Genomic DNA, 15,201 nt, shown 5'->3' with positions numbered 1-15,201 from the left:
AAGATCAGCCATGATCTTATTAAATGGAGGGGCAGGCTCGAGGGGCCGGATGGCCTACTCCTGCTCCTAGTTCTTATGTCCTCCACAAGAATATATGTCCTCCACTTCCTCCACCGCTCATTCCATACACACACCGCCATTTGCGTGGAAATGTTGCCCCTGAGGTTCCTTTTAAATCTTTCACCTTAGACCTATGCCGTCTAGTATTGGACTCCCAACCCCAAGGAAAAGACCATGTCTATTTACCCTATCCATGCCTGTTATGATTTTATAAACCACAGTAAGGTCACTTCTCAGCCTCTGACGTTACAGAGGAAATGGCCCCAGCCTATTCAGCCGCTCCCTGTAGCTCAAACCCTCCAACCCTGGCAACATCCTTGTAAGTCTCTTCTGAACCCTTTCAAGTTTCACAACGTTCTTCCTGTAGCCAGGAGACCAGAATTGCATGCAGTATTCTAGGAGTGGCCTAACCAATGCCCTGTACATCCGCAACATGACCTCCCAATTCCTATACTCAATGCCTGGACCAATAGTTGCAACCATACCAAACACCACCTTCACTATGCTATCTGGTGCATCTAAAGAAATTAGAAGGTCTTATTTTTCTACTTTTAAACATTTTTTTTTTCCCAACGTATCAGGCCACATAGTGTCATGCTTGACATTTATGGCAGATGAAACCAAAAGTGTTTGTTGCTTTGTCTATGGAATATTTTCTGGATGAGAAAAGTAGTTTTGGCATTTGGGTTTTAATTACTTTCTGACAATTAGAAGAAAGAGTTCAGAATCCAGGAGGCTTGGAAAAGAGACCTGAGCTTCCATTTAATATTTACTTGAGGAACTGACTGGGCGTAATTTAGAAGTCTAAAAGGTTGGTCGATTGTAATGACCCCTGGAATGCCAGAATAAAGGCAAACAATTTGCGCCTTATGTTAGAGAGGGAACCACTGTTTTTGAGAAACTTAAAAAGATGGAGAAGAGGTTTTACCAATTAGATCAAATTGGTGAGATTATCTGGGTGGTGTTGCATATTGCTTGAAACTTGATTTAGCATATGTGATAAACTTGCATGTGGATGTTTGACAAAAACAAATTGGACAAGCTGTGATACACTTTTTAAAAAGTGGCAAATTGATATTGTTTTCAAATAAAGAATAACAGCTTAGAGACAGGACTGAGCTCGAACAAAATTCAAGTAAAATCTCCTTTTATAAGAGAAAGAGTGTAGAAATAAATATTTTTTAGGGGAGAAATACAATGTGTTTCACAAAAAAACTTTTGGTTTGCATGAACTTCACATATTTTTACTCTGTCTTAGAGATTTAAAGCTGGAACTTGTCTGTCATTTTTGAAAAATAAACATTTCTGTACTTCAGGATTATACAACTGAAGTAACGTAAGTGCAACTTGTTTTTATATTCTAAATAGAGCTGAGCAACAAAGAAATGAAGCCCTTTATAATGCTGAGGAACTTTCTGCTGCTTTCAAACAATACAAGGAAAAGACCACAGAAAAGCTTTTAATGGTGAGGGAGGATACACCTTAATTTTTCAATGTAAGCGTTAGACCTGCAGAAGTTTTTAATTTACTTATCTTCTTGTATTATAGTTCCAAGACAATGAAGAGGAACTGCAGAGGCGCCTGGATCACTATGACAAAGACAGAGCAGAGTTATTTGAGAAATGTACAATATTAGAAAAAGAGTTGGCGAGCAAGAACGAGGAAATCAGGTTAACTCTTAATTATTCTTAAATGCATTGACCTCAATAGAAAAGTATTAATTAAATTTTTTTTTCTTCAATTTTCTTCCTTTTTGCTACTTTGCTGTTGTCCTGAATATGTCGCCATATGTATACAGCTCCAGTCACCTTGGCAGTGACTGCCCTAGTGCCTCTTTAAACTGGCTATTCATCATGTGTAGATAGAGAATGAGACTTGCACTATTGAAGCTCATCCCAGTCCTTTCTCATTCAAACATTCACACCCATAATGTAGTAGTGGTCAATGGAGATTAAACTACTAATTGAAATGGTTTTTGCATGGCTTTCTTTTCCCCTCCTTAACTGAGAATGTTTTTTGACTGATTGTAACTTATTACTTTATAATACCAAAATCCGACACCTTAGCAAATACTTTTTAAAAATCTAAATAACCTGGATACTACCCCAGAAATGCTAACAGATTTGTCAAACAGAAATTGCCATTTTAAAACTGCAACTTGAACTCATCATATTATGATTTTACAAGTGCTGTATACCTGAGGCTTTCAACTGTTCCAAATAATAGATTTTAGCATTTCCCTACTTTTTTTTTGCAAAACAATAATCCTCTTCCTTTTATTCTCCAACTGCTTTTGTTTATAAAGCACCTTTAACATAATAAACTGCCCCAAGATGCTTCTCTGAAGCATAATAAAACAAAGTATGATCTGAGGCACATCAGGAAATGTTAGATGAAAAAAATATAGGTTTTAAGGATTGACTTCACGAAAATGAAGTAAGGAGGGAATTCTAGTGCTCAGGGTCCAGACAACTGAAGGTATGATCACCAATAGTGGGTGATTAAAATCAGGATGTTTAAGGGTCCGGAATAAATGAGTGCAGATACCTCTGAAGGCTTGGAGTTGGAGCTAACAGTTGTTAGAGATGAGGATTGGCCAAAGCCATGACAGGATTTGAGGCAAGGATGAGAATCATAGTACCACTTGACCAAGTGCCAGTGTATGTCACTGAGTGTGGGGATGCTGGGGAAATGGATCTTGGTACCTTTAACTTCTTTTGTGACCTCAATTATCAGTTTTCACATGGGAGAAGGGGATGTTTGATTCCTTAGCAATATATATTTGTTGTGTTTTATGAATTAGTTCTTTTGATGTTTGCCATTTGCACATAAGATGTCACGTATTTTAATCTGGTTTCCTCATCTACTGTATTCAAATCACATCTTCAGTCTGCTTGTACATGGTCTCAGTTATGAGGAGAGACTGGGTGGACTGGGTTTATTTTCCTTGAAACAGAGTAGGCTGCATGGGATCTAACTGAAGGTTACAAAATTATGAGGTACAGACAGGTTAGATTGTGAGAATGTTTCCCCCCATGGAAGACATGTCTGAGACCAAAGGGCAAATTTAAGGTGAGAAGTAAGTTGTTTAAAGGAGATCTGAGAAAAGAAAATCACCCTAGATGGTAGAAAAATAAAGTGCACTGTCTGAGATAGTGGTGGAGGCTATTACAAATCAAAAATTAGCATCTGTTGGAGCAGTTAAAATGCCAGGATATAGTAGGCTATGAACCAAGTTGAGGTAAAAGGGATTACATAGATTGGTCTTTATTGGTCAACACAATCATGGTAGGCTGAAGGATCCTATATGCTGTTACGCAATGTACCTTGAAGAAAAAATTGTCCGGTCCTGTTTCTTTTGGAAGTAAGTGTAAAGTTGTAAAGTTGGAGCTGGACTGTCTGCTCTGAGCCTAGCTATCTTTGGTTTCTTTAAAAAGTTGGAACAATAGAAGCAGCATCAAATGGCAGGGTCAAGCTTGAACAAAACCAGGATTTTAGTTTTGGCTTTCAGCAGCTGCTGGGGTCTTGAAGCTGTTAGTCCTTTCTCTGTACCAGCTAATAACTTGGGTTCTCTTTCTGCTGTTAGAATTGCATATGATACAATCTATTTTACTGAATTTGCCTTTGCCAAGGGTGTATTTATGAGAGGTAACTATAATGGAACAAAGTCGGAAGTCACACGACGCCAGGTTATAGTCCAACAGTTTTATTTGGAATCTCTCAATCTTTCAGAACCCGCAGCCCCAGAAAAAAGTTGGAGCCTAGACTGTCTTTCTAATATACTTTGAGGGGATTGGTCTTGTCCCTAAAAATGCTGTATTACTTTGACTGAAAGGCCTAGTTTCATTCTCGACTGAAAGGCTTCCAAACTCAGTCCAAAGTTCCCTGGAAACTCACTTATTACAGATTTGTTGTCTCATTTTGTACTACCAAACATTACCCAGCATATTTTCCAGTTGGTGGATCAATATACTAATTCAGCAAATTATCTTGACTGTCTTCCAACTACTGCAAATTTGGTTTGCCCAGTCTACATTACTATCAGATCAAATTCATTTATTTCTAACTGCTGGTAATTCGTCTGTTTTTCCCGAAGATTATTCTGTGTATCCAAAAAGCATAACATTGTTGTTACATCATTAATTAATAACAAATTAACTGCACTAGCCATATAAATATGATGGCTACAAGAGAAGCTTAGGGCTGGGAATTCTGTATTGAGTAAGTCACTTCTTGAACTTCCAATTTCACCATCTATGGTGCACAAAACTGAGAATGCGATAGGCTACGCTCTGCTTATTTTGATGTGCGCAGCTCCAACAATACTCGAAATTTGACAGAGCAATCAACCTGATCAACATCTCATCCAATGCCTTTTCAAAATTTACTTCTTTGAATGTTGGTACACAGGGTAGTAACATACATCATCCACAAGATACACAGTAGTAATTCATCAAGCCCCCTTCGATAGTACTGTCCAACATCTGCCATCTGCTACATAGAAAGATAATGCATGCATTGAAGGCTACCCGTCCAAGTCACACACTTGGTACAATGCCATCATTCCTTCACTACTGCTGGACCAAATTCTTCAAACTCTCCTTCTAATAGCACTGGCTGTTCCTGCAGCAATTAGACTTCAGTGGTTCAAGAATTGGCTCACTGCCACCTTTTCAAAGAGATGTGGGGTTGGAGAATGACTGGTGGCATTGTCAGCGAAGCTTGCATTCTTTTAATAAAACTTTCTTAAAATTAATTCGGTGTGTGTATCGGGCAATTAAATGTGAAGTAGTTTCTGAAATACGTACCATAATTGGCATACAAGTAATATTTATAATTTTTCTTTTGTTTGCAGGATCATAATGGGACAGTCTTGTGATGTGAAGTTGGTTCAGAAGGATCTGGAGGCAAAAAATGCAGGGCTGTTTTCAATTTTGTCTGATTCCAAAGAAAAGATTAAGATGTTAGAAAGTGAACTCACTGAGAAAGAGGCTATTTTAAAAGACAGAGATGCCTTGAGGGTAGAGAATGCAGGACTAAGAGTACTTATAACTTCTCAAAGTGAAAAATTGCTTCAGGTCAATAAAGAACTCGAGGTCACCAAATTGGAGATGAAGAACTTGGAGTCAGTCTTACAACTGGAACAGACACAAAGTGAAGAGGTAAACTAAAGATTAAATATTTAACTGTCAGCCTGAGGCCAGTGTTGCACATACTGTTTTTCACATTGTAACTATACTTTGATGTCAAGCCTTTAATAGACTTGAATAATGCTAACATCTTTTACAATGTGAGACATAATCTGCACTGCGAGCTGGTGCTTTCCTGTTCAGGTGTTTCTGGAATTGTGATTGCTGAATGTGCATGTTGCCTTGCTTTTCACCCTCCCTTGCTTTCCCATCCTTATTGCAGTGTCTTTGGTTCAGAAGGTCATAGGTTCAAGCCACTCATAGAGTCATAGAGATGTACAGCATGAAACAGACCCTTTGTTCCAACTTGTCCATGCTGACGAGATAACCTGAATTAGTCTAGTTCCATTTGCCAGCATTTGGCCCATAACCCTCTTAAACCCTTCCTATTCATATACCCATCTAGTTGCCTTTTAAATATTATAATTGTACCAGCCTCCACCTCTTCCTCTGGCAGCTCATTACATACACGCACTACTCTCTGCATCAAAAAGTTGCATCTTGGGTCTCTTTTAAATCTTTCACCTCTTGCCTTAAACCTACACCCTCTAGTCTTGGACTCACCCCACTCCAGGGAAAATACCATGTCTGTTTACCATATGCTGCCCCTCATGGTTTTGTAAGCCTCTATAAAGGTCCCCCTCAGCCACTGATACTCCAGAGAAAATAGTCCCAGCCTATTCAGCCTCTTCCTGTAGCTCAAACCCACCAACCCTGGCAACATTCTTGTAAATTTTTTTCTGAATCCTGTCAAGCTTCATGACATCTTTCCTTATAGCAAGGAGACCAGAACTGCATATTGTATTTCGAAAGTGCCTAATTAATGTCCTGTACAGCCGCAATGTGACCTTCCAGCTCCCATATTCAATGCACTGACCAATAAAAGAAAACATACCGAAAGCCGCCTTCACTATCCTGTCTAACTGAGACTCCACTTCCTTGGAACAATGAACTCGCACCCCAAGTTCAGCAACACTCCCCAGAACCTTACCATGTAGTATATAAGTCCTGCCCTGAAATTCCTTTCAAAAATGCAACACCTCACAGTTATCTAAATTAAACTCCATCTGCCACTCCTCAGCCCATTGACCCATATGATCAACATATCATTGGACTCTGAGCTAACGCCCTTTGCTGTTCACTACATCACCAATTTTGTGGTCATGTGCAAACATATTAGCTATGCCTCCTATGTTCACATCCAAATCATTTATATAAATGGCAAAAAGCAGTGGACCCGGCACCAATCCTTGTGGCACACTGCTGGTCACAAGCCTCCAGTCTGAAAAGCAACCGTCTCCACCACCCTCTGTCTTCTACCTTCAAGCCAATTCTGTGTCCAAGTGGCCAGTTTTCCCTGGGTTCTGTGTGATCTGACCTTGCAAACCAGTCTACCATGAGGAGCCTTGTCAAATGCTCTGCCTTCATCAATTCTCTTGGTTATTTCTTCAAAAAGCTCAATCAAGTTAGTGAGACATGATTTCCCATGCACAAAGCCATGCTGACTATCCCTAATCAGTCCTTGCCTTTCCAAGTACCTGTAAATCCTGTCACTCTGGGTTCCCTACAACAACTTGCCTACCAGCGATGTCAGGCTCACTGGTCTGTAGTTCCCTGGCTTTTCCTTACCACCTTTCTTAAATAGTGCCACCATGTTGGCCAATCTCCCGTCTTCTGGCACCTCACTTGTGGCTATCGATGATACAAAATATCTCAGCCAGGGGCCCAGCAGTCACTTCCCTAGTTTCCCACAGAGTTCTAGGTTACACCCGATTAGGTCCTGGGGATTTATCCATCTTCTTGAGTTTCAAGACATCCAGCACCTCATCCTCTGTAATGTGGACATTTTTCAAGATGTTGCCGTTTATTTCCCCGTGTTCTATATCTTCTGTAGCCTTCTCTACAGTAAACACTGTTGCGAGATACTAGTTTAGTATCTTCCCCATCTCCTGTGGTTCCACACATAGGTGGCTTTGCTCATCTTTAAGGGGTCCTATTCTCTCCTTAGTTACCATTTTGTCCTTAATGTGTTTGTAGAATCCCTTTGGATTTTCCTAACTCTCTTTGCCAAAACTGTTTCACATCGCCTTTTTGCCGTTCTGATTTCCCTCTTAAGTATACTCCTGCTGCCTTTATACTCTCTGGGAATTGACTTGATGTCTGCTGTCTATACCTGATCATGCTTCCTTCCTTTTCTTGACCAAAACCTCAATTTGTCTTGTCATCCAGCATTCCCTCCACCTATCAACCTTGCCCTTCACCCTAGATAATAAAATGTGAGGCTGGATGAACACAGCAGGCCCAGCAGCAGATTCTCCAGCATCTACAGTTCCCATTATCACTTGCCCTTCACCCTAACAGGAGCATACTGTTTCTAGACTCGCGTTATATCATGCTTGAAGGCTTCCCATTTTCTAGCCACCCTTTTACCTGCAAACCTTCGCCCCTAATCAACTTTTGAAAGTCCTTGCCTAAAACCGTCAAAATTGACTTTCCTCCAATTTGGAATTTTAACTTTTGGATCCAGTCTATCCTTTCCCATCTCTATTTTAAAACCAATAGAATTATGGTCACTGGCCCTAAAGTGCTCCCGCACTGACACTTCAGTCACCTAGCGAGTTTTGAGAAGATTTGTAGCTCAGGTTGAGGTTCTGGATGTAAGTTTCCTCGCTGAGCTGGAAGGTTCGTTTTCAGACGTTTCGTCACTTTTTTTATTTGAAAAAATATACTTTATTCATAGAATGTACAAAAAATAAAACATTTATACACCTACCCAGTCATTCAAGCCGCTCTGGGTTACCCAGGGAGTACGTACACCGACTAAAGGCAAAAACAAAACAAAGAAGAAAAAAAAACAAAGCAAAGAAAATACCCCGACAGTCGTCACCCCACACAGTCCCCGTTGGCCCCCTGACCAGTTGGGGAAGGTACCAGCTGGGCCCAGTTACCAGATAGGGCCCTTTTTTCTATTCTGGATGAGGGGTTTCATACGGTGGTCTTTCCCCACCGCGCCTTGGCGGCGGCTGCCCCAAGCTTTAGCACGTCCCTCAGCACGTAGTCCTGGACCTTGGAGTGCGCCAGTCTACAACACTTGGTCGGGGTCAGTTCTTTCAGCTGGCAGACCAGCAAGTTGCAGGCAGATCAAAGAGTGTCTTTCACCACATTGATGGTCCTCCAGGCGCAGTTGATGTTAGTCTCGGTGTGCGTCCCGGGAAACAGCCCATAGAGCATGGAGTCCCATGTCATGGAGCTGCTCGGGACGAACCTCGACAAATACCACTGCATCCCCCTCCAGACCTCCTGCGCATAGGCACACTCCAGAAGGAGGTGATCGACAGTTTCGTCCCCTCCGCAGCCGCCTCGAGGGCAGCGTGCAGTGGTGCAGAGATTCCGGGCGTGCATAAAGGATCTCACTGGCAGAGCCCCTCTCACCGCCAGCCAAGCAATGTCCTTGTGCTTGTTTAAAAGTTCTGGCGATGAGGCATTCTGCCAAATGACTTTGGCAGTCTGCGTGGGGAACCACACGACGGGATCCACCCTCTCCTTTTCCCGAAGGGTCTCGAGGATACTGCATGCTGACCACTGCCTGACGGCCTTGTGGTCAAATGTGTTTCCTTTCAAAAATTTCTTCACGAAGGACAGGTGGTACGGGACAGCCCAACTACTCAGAGCGTTCCTTGGCAACGAGGCCAGGCCCATCCTTCGCAACACCGGAAAAAGGTAGAACCTCCGTAAGTAGTGACACTTGGTGTTTGCGTACTGAGGATCTACGCACAGCTTGATGCAGCCACACACAAAGGTAGCCGTCAGGGCGAGGGTGGCGTTCGGTACGCCCTTTCCCCCATTTCCCAGGTCTTTGTACATGGTGTCCCTGCGGACCCGGTCCATCCTCGACCCCCAAGTGAAGTGGCAGATGGTCAGCATGCAGTATCCTCGAGACCGCAGTGGCGCAAGTCCAGGGAATAGCCCAGGCCTGCGCCACGTACAACAGTACCGAAAGCCCCTCGCACCTGACAACCAGGTTCTTACCCGCGATGGAGCAGGACCAGAGTGTGCACCTGCCCAGCTTCTGCTTCAGTTTGGTGATATGGTCCTCCCAATTGATCGAGACTGCACTAACGATGTTGGTGTAGAGCAGGCGGATCCAATTGCGGTTGCCCTCCCCGAACCCCAATTTGGAGAGGACGTAAGCATGAGAGACCCTGTCGAAGGCCTTCTCCTGGTCCAGGCTGACAAGGCAGGCGTCCACCCTCCTGTCCTGCACGTAGGCGATCGTATCCCTGATGAGCGCGAGGCTCTCAGCGATCTTCCTGCCTGGCATAGCACAGGTTTGGTCAGGGTGAATCACCGACTCCAGGACAGACCTGACCCGGTTGGCAATGACCTTGGCCAGGATTTTGTAGTCTACGTTCAATAATGAAATGGGACGCCAATTCTTAATTTCTTCCCTCTCCCCCTTCCTCCTGTAGATGAGGGTGATGATGCCCTTCCTCATGGACTTGCACATTTCCCCTGCCCGAAGCGCACTATCGTACACCTCCAGCACATCCTGTCCGACCAGGTCCCACAGAGCGGAATACAGCTCGACTGGTAAGCCGTCGCTCCCTGGAGTCTTAGTCCTCTCAAAAGGAGTTGAGCGCTCTGGTCAGCTCGTCCAGGGATATCGGCTGGTCCAGCCGCTCCCTCATGCTGTCGTCCAAGACCTCCGTGGTAGACAACAGGAACGACTCGGAGACCGTGCTGTCCGTGGGCTTCGCATCATACAGTCCGGCATAGAAGGATCTGCTGATCCTCAAAATGTCGGGCCAAGACGACATCACCGAGCCATCGTCCTCCTTCAGCCGGCTAAGCACAGAGCTCTCTTTGTGCACCTTCTGAAAGAAGAAACGCGAGCACGTCTCGTCCTGCTCCATGGAGCGGACCCTGGACCGGAAGATTATCCTGGAGGCCTCTGTGGCGAAGAGCGAGGCTTGCTGGCCCCTCACCTCGCCCCTCCGTGACATCGACACCCGTCGACTGCAGAAGGAGCAGGTTCTGCATCCTTTTCTGGAGTTGCGACAGCTTTCCCGGCCTCTCTCTCGCCTTCCGAACACCCTTGAGGACAAACAACCTCGATGTTCTCCTTCACTGTCTCCCACCAGTCGCCCGGAGACTCAAAGAGTGGTTTCACGGTTCTCCAACTGGCGTATTCCCTCTTAAGCTCCTCAACATTCTCTGGGGTCAACAGAGTCGTGTTGTGTTTCCACGTCCCCTTGCCGGCCGGCTGGTCATCCTGTAAGTGACAGTCGGCCAGCAGGAGGCAGTGGTCAGAGAAGAACACCACCGGCTTGACGCCGGTGGACCTGACTGAGAACGCCCGTGACACAAACAGGAAGTCTATCCTTGAGCAGATAGACCCGTCTGGCCGCGACCAGGTGTATCTCCGCTGTGCTCCATCTGCAGGGGTGCTGAAGACGTCGGCAGCTTGGCGTCCTTCACCATGCCCATCAGGAATCTGGACGTGACGTCCAGTTGACTTCCCCACCTGCTGTCCCCACGCCACATCTTCCATCTGCATCGATGATGCAGTTGAAGTCTCCGCCTAGGATGACCGGCCTGGACGTAGCCAGCAGGGGTGGAAGCCGCCGCAGGACGGCCAACCGTTCACTCCGTACCGCTGGGGCGTACACGTTGATCAGCCTCAGGGGAGCGTTACTGTAGGTGACATCAGCCACTCTGAGGCACCCCCCCCCCCCCCCCCCCCATCACTTCCTGAACTTGAGAGATGGTGAAGTTGCGCCCCCGCAGCAGAATAGCCAGGCCCGAGGAGCAACAGTCATTACCCCCGACCAGATTGAAGGCCCACAGGTCCAGGCGCCCGACCATTTCCCATACCTGCTGAGGTGCAGTATCCCGCACTCCTGCAGAAATAGGAGGTCTGCCTTGACTGTGGTCAGGTAGGCCAACGTGGACACACATCTTGTGGTGGACTTGAAGCTGCGCACATTAACGCTCGCAACTCGTACCCCCATTGTGGGCAGTGACCGCAGTACCCTCCCCGAGTCCCTCCATCTGTCCCTTCATGCCCATTGCCTGGGCGAACTGCTGGACGCTGTCCGGGCTCAGGACACCATCCGTGCTGCCTTCCAGGTGGCATTCCCCCGTCGGGAGTACGGCGGCAGGAGAGTTCGGCTTTGGGTCAGGCTGGGGACACGCTGTTTCCTGCTTCCCGCCTGAAGGTTCTGAGGGGCCCTCCAGTCGGCATGTGGCTGGGTGTCGGAGGGAGCCTCAGGATGCCTCCCGTCACCTGGAATCGGGGTGCTGCTTTCCTTCTCCCTTGAGATCTTTAGCTCTGCTTTGGGCGGGCCTCCTCCGAATCCCCCTCGTCAGAAGAGCTCTTATAGCCCCCCTGTAGCTGCCTCTTCCTGCCTGATGGTTGTGGTGCTGGCGCCCACCGGCGCGCCTTCCTCCTAGTCTTCCGGACCGTCATCCGCTCCCCTGGGTCACCTGTCACAACCTCCATCAACTCCAGTTTGTCGGGGGGGAGCGGAGCCTGCAGGGGTGCTTTGCTGGCCTCGATCCCGTCCTGCAGGGCTGGGCCTTCCTGCATGACCTGGCCCTCCAGCACATTAGGGGGGGTCCTTGCAGGGTTCTGGTGCCTTCCTCTCCTCCGGGGGGGCTTGCCCCGCATTGCCCCTGCTGGCGACCTGGGAGTAGGTGGTCCCCCGCCGCGGGCATGCCCTATAGAGGTGGCCCGCTTCCCCGCAAAGGTTGCAGCTTTTTTTTTGTGGGCAATCCTTTGCAAGGTGTCCCTCCTCTCTGCAGATGGTGGCTTTGCAGTCGGCCACCACGTGACCTGTCCTACCACAGGCATGGCAGACTTTGGGTTGCCCTGCGTAGGTCAGGTAGCCCTTGCTCCCACCAATCGCGAAGCTGGACGGTGGGTGTACGATGTTCCCGTCCGCACCCATTCTCAGCGTCACCCTGACCTGCCTCTTACTGGTCCAGATCCCGAAGGGGTCCATGATGTTGGTTAGGTCCCCTTCCACCTTCATGTACCTTCCAAGGAAGGTCAGGACATCAGCTGCTGGCACATGTGGGTTATACATGTGTACAGTCACCATACGGCTCCTCTGCGCAGGCATCACGAACAGTGGGACGGCAGTCAGTACAGAGAGGGGGCCCTCACCTCCTTTCTCCTTGAAAACTTCCAGGAAGTGCTCGCAAAGCTTGGCACTCCTGAAGCTTACATCGTAGAAACCTCCTCCAGGGAAATCCTGCAGGCAGTAAATGTCCGAGGCAGCAAACCCACAACAGTCCAACAGGACCCTCTTCATGAAGAAGGTGCGGTCCACAGGTGCACCTTCATCCACCTTCTTCACGGAAATGCAGATGGTGTTCTGGACCCCCTGACCTGGGGCACGAGCACTCGCTGCAGCCATCGTTGCAGGTTGGCTGCTCCCCTGAACCAGCGTTAGGCCGAAGCCAGCATTAAGATCCACCGGTTGCAACGGTGCACAGCCAACCCGATGTCTTCCTTCCACCTCCAACACAGTCACGCTCTCCTCTTCTCAGTCCACAAAGGAGTGGGTCTTTATTTTGTTCCAGATGTAAGCTGGTTCACTGAGCTGGAAGATTAGATTTCAGACACTTCATCACCATTCTAGGTAACATCATCAGTGAGCCTCCAGTGAAGCACTAGTGTTATGTTCCGCTTTCTATTTATATGTTTAGGTTTCCTTGGGTTGGTGATGTCATTTCCTGTTTTTTTCTCAGAGGGTGGTAGATTGATTTGGAGCCAGTGTGTTTGTTGATGGAGTTCCGGTTGGAATGCCGTGCTTCCAGGAATTCTCGTGCGTGTCGCTGTTTGGCTTGTCCTAGGATGGATGTGTTGTCCCAATCAAAGTGGTGTCCTTCCTCATCTGTATGTCAGGATACGAGTGATAGTGGGCATGTCTTTTTGTGGCTAGTTGATGTTCGTGTATCCTGGTAGCTAGCTTTCTGCCTGTTTGTCCAATATAGTGTTTGTCACAGTTCTTGCAAGGTATTTTGTAAATGACGTTTGTTTTGCTTGATGTCTGTACAGGGCCTTTTAAGTTCATTAGCTGTTGTTTTAGTGTGTTGGTGGGTTTGTGGGCTACCATGATGCCAAGAGGTCTCAGTAGTCCGGCAGTCATTTCCGAGATGTCTTTGATGAACGGGAGAGTGGTTTATGGACGTCAGTCATCTGCCCTGCTTTATTTTCCCAGAGTAAGGCAAATTTAGAGCCTTCTCTAGTAGGTACATCCACATACTGAATCAGAAAATTATCTTGTATATGCTTAACAATTGCCTCTCTGTTCAAGCCCTTAACGCACAGTCTATGTTTGAAAATTTAAAATCCCCACCGTAACCACCCTATTATTCTTACAGATAACTGAGATCTCCTTACAAATTTGTTTTTCAATTTCCTGCTGACTACTGAGGGGTGTATAGTGCAATCCCAAGAAAGTGATGGTCCCTTTCTTATTTCTCATTTCCACCCAAATAACTTCCCAGGAGTATCCTCCCTGAGTATAGCTGTAATGTTATCCCTAATCAAAAACGCCACTCCCCCTTCTCTCTTGCCTCCCATTCTATCCTTTCTATCGCATCTGTACCCTGGAACATTAAGCTGCCGGTCCTGTCCATACCTGAGAGACGTCTCTGTAAATGCTATGATATCCCATTCCCATGTTCCTAACCATGCCCTGAGTAGTTCTGCCTTACCTGTTAGGCCTCTTGCATTGAAATAAATGCTGTTCAGTTTATCAGTTCTACCTCGTGCCTGACTGTTTGACACGCTCCTTTTCCCAACCGTACCACTCAGATTGATCTCTTTCCTCACTATCTCCCTAACCTGTTTGGTGATGGTGACTGAAAGACAAACATTAACCAAGGTACTGAGTTAAAACACTGGCTCGTCTCATTTTAAACAAGTGGCATGGGACCTTTTATAGCTGCAGTTTAGTAACACACCTTAATGACAGGGTCAGCTCAACAAGAAAGTACCCTGTCCACCCTGCAATGAATTATCAACCTTTTTGGTAGGCTTGAAGTATTTAGGAATTCTGGGTAATCCAAGATGGTGGATGGGAAAAAGTTGTGACCATAACAGCCGCTCCTTTTTGTTTTGAGGTATTTTCAACGTTGGAGCTGATTTCCTCATTCTAGGAGAAGCACTTTACTGTTTTATAAGCTGTTACACTGTTCTGGAACTTTGGGTGGAGAAAAGATCAAAACAATGGAACGTTTAAAAGGAGGAAGAAAGACAAAACTAGAGACCAAATGAGAAGTGACGAATGGAGAAAGAAGCCTACACTGCTTCTGACCATTAGTGAATCTGCACAGCTACTGTCTCTGCTGTTTGATTTCAAGTATCTCTGGTCATTGGAATTCGTCTAAGAACAATTAACAAATTCACAGCAGACCTTGGAGAAACCTATGTGGGAGAGCTCACAGCACGGGAGCAACTAAGTGGATAGTCTTTTAAGTGTTATATTACTGTTGCTCGTTTTTGTATATCTACAATACTGAGTAGAGTTTGTTTTTGATTATATATGTTTTATTGAGATCTATCTCAATTTAATTTTAAGAATATAAAACATAGGTAATAAGTTAGCCTGGAACAGTGTTTTTAGAGCAGTAAGACTGTGCTATTTTCTGGGTCTGTGGATTAAGTGTAAGAATGGCCTTTAGTGGAGTGGTTTGCTCTTCCTGTCGGATGTGGGAGATTAGGGAGAGTTTCCATGTCACTGATGATTCTGTCTGAAGGAAGTGTGTCTGGCTGCGAATCGTATTGGATAGCATGGATTGATTGGAGAGGCAATTAGAGGCAATGAGGAGGTTGCAGAAGCTAGGGACTGTGATGGATGGCAGTCGTATGAAGGGAGAAAAACCACAGGTACAGTCAGGAGGATAGGTTACCCCCAGGAAATATAGGAGAGGGAAACAA

The 15,201-nt window shown here is 46.0% G+C and overlaps 1 protein-coding gene across 4 annotated transcripts in view; it reads left to right on the top strand.

Moving 5' to 3' along the window:
- Positions 1–15,201, top strand: part of ccdc18 (coiled-coil domain containing 18) — a 162,514-nt gene that overhangs the window by 41,117 nt on the left and 106,196 nt on the right. For all 4 annotated transcript variants that reach the window (XM_048539893.2, XM_048539892.2, XM_059648073.1 and 1 more), the window contains 3 exons: positions 1,429–1,525; positions 1,609–1,730; positions 4,916–5,222. In XM_048539893.2, coding sequence (XP_048395850.2) covers positions 1,429–1,525; positions 1,609–1,730; positions 4,916–5,222 — 526 coding nt within the window. The remainder of the gene's footprint in view (positions 1–1,428; positions 1,526–1,608; positions 1,731–4,915; positions 5,223–15,201) is intronic.

The sequence above is a fragment of the Stegostoma tigrinum genome, chromosome 8 (assembly GCF_030684315.1).
Source record: "Stegostoma tigrinum isolate sSteTig4 chromosome 8, sSteTig4.hap1, whole genome shotgun sequence".
NCBI classification, from domain to species: Eukaryota; Metazoa; Chordata; class Chondrichthyes; order Orectolobiformes; family Stegostomatidae; genus Stegostoma; species Stegostoma tigrinum.
Note: the sequence above shows the minus strand (reverse complement) of the source record. Positions and strands in the feature narration are given on the sequence as shown.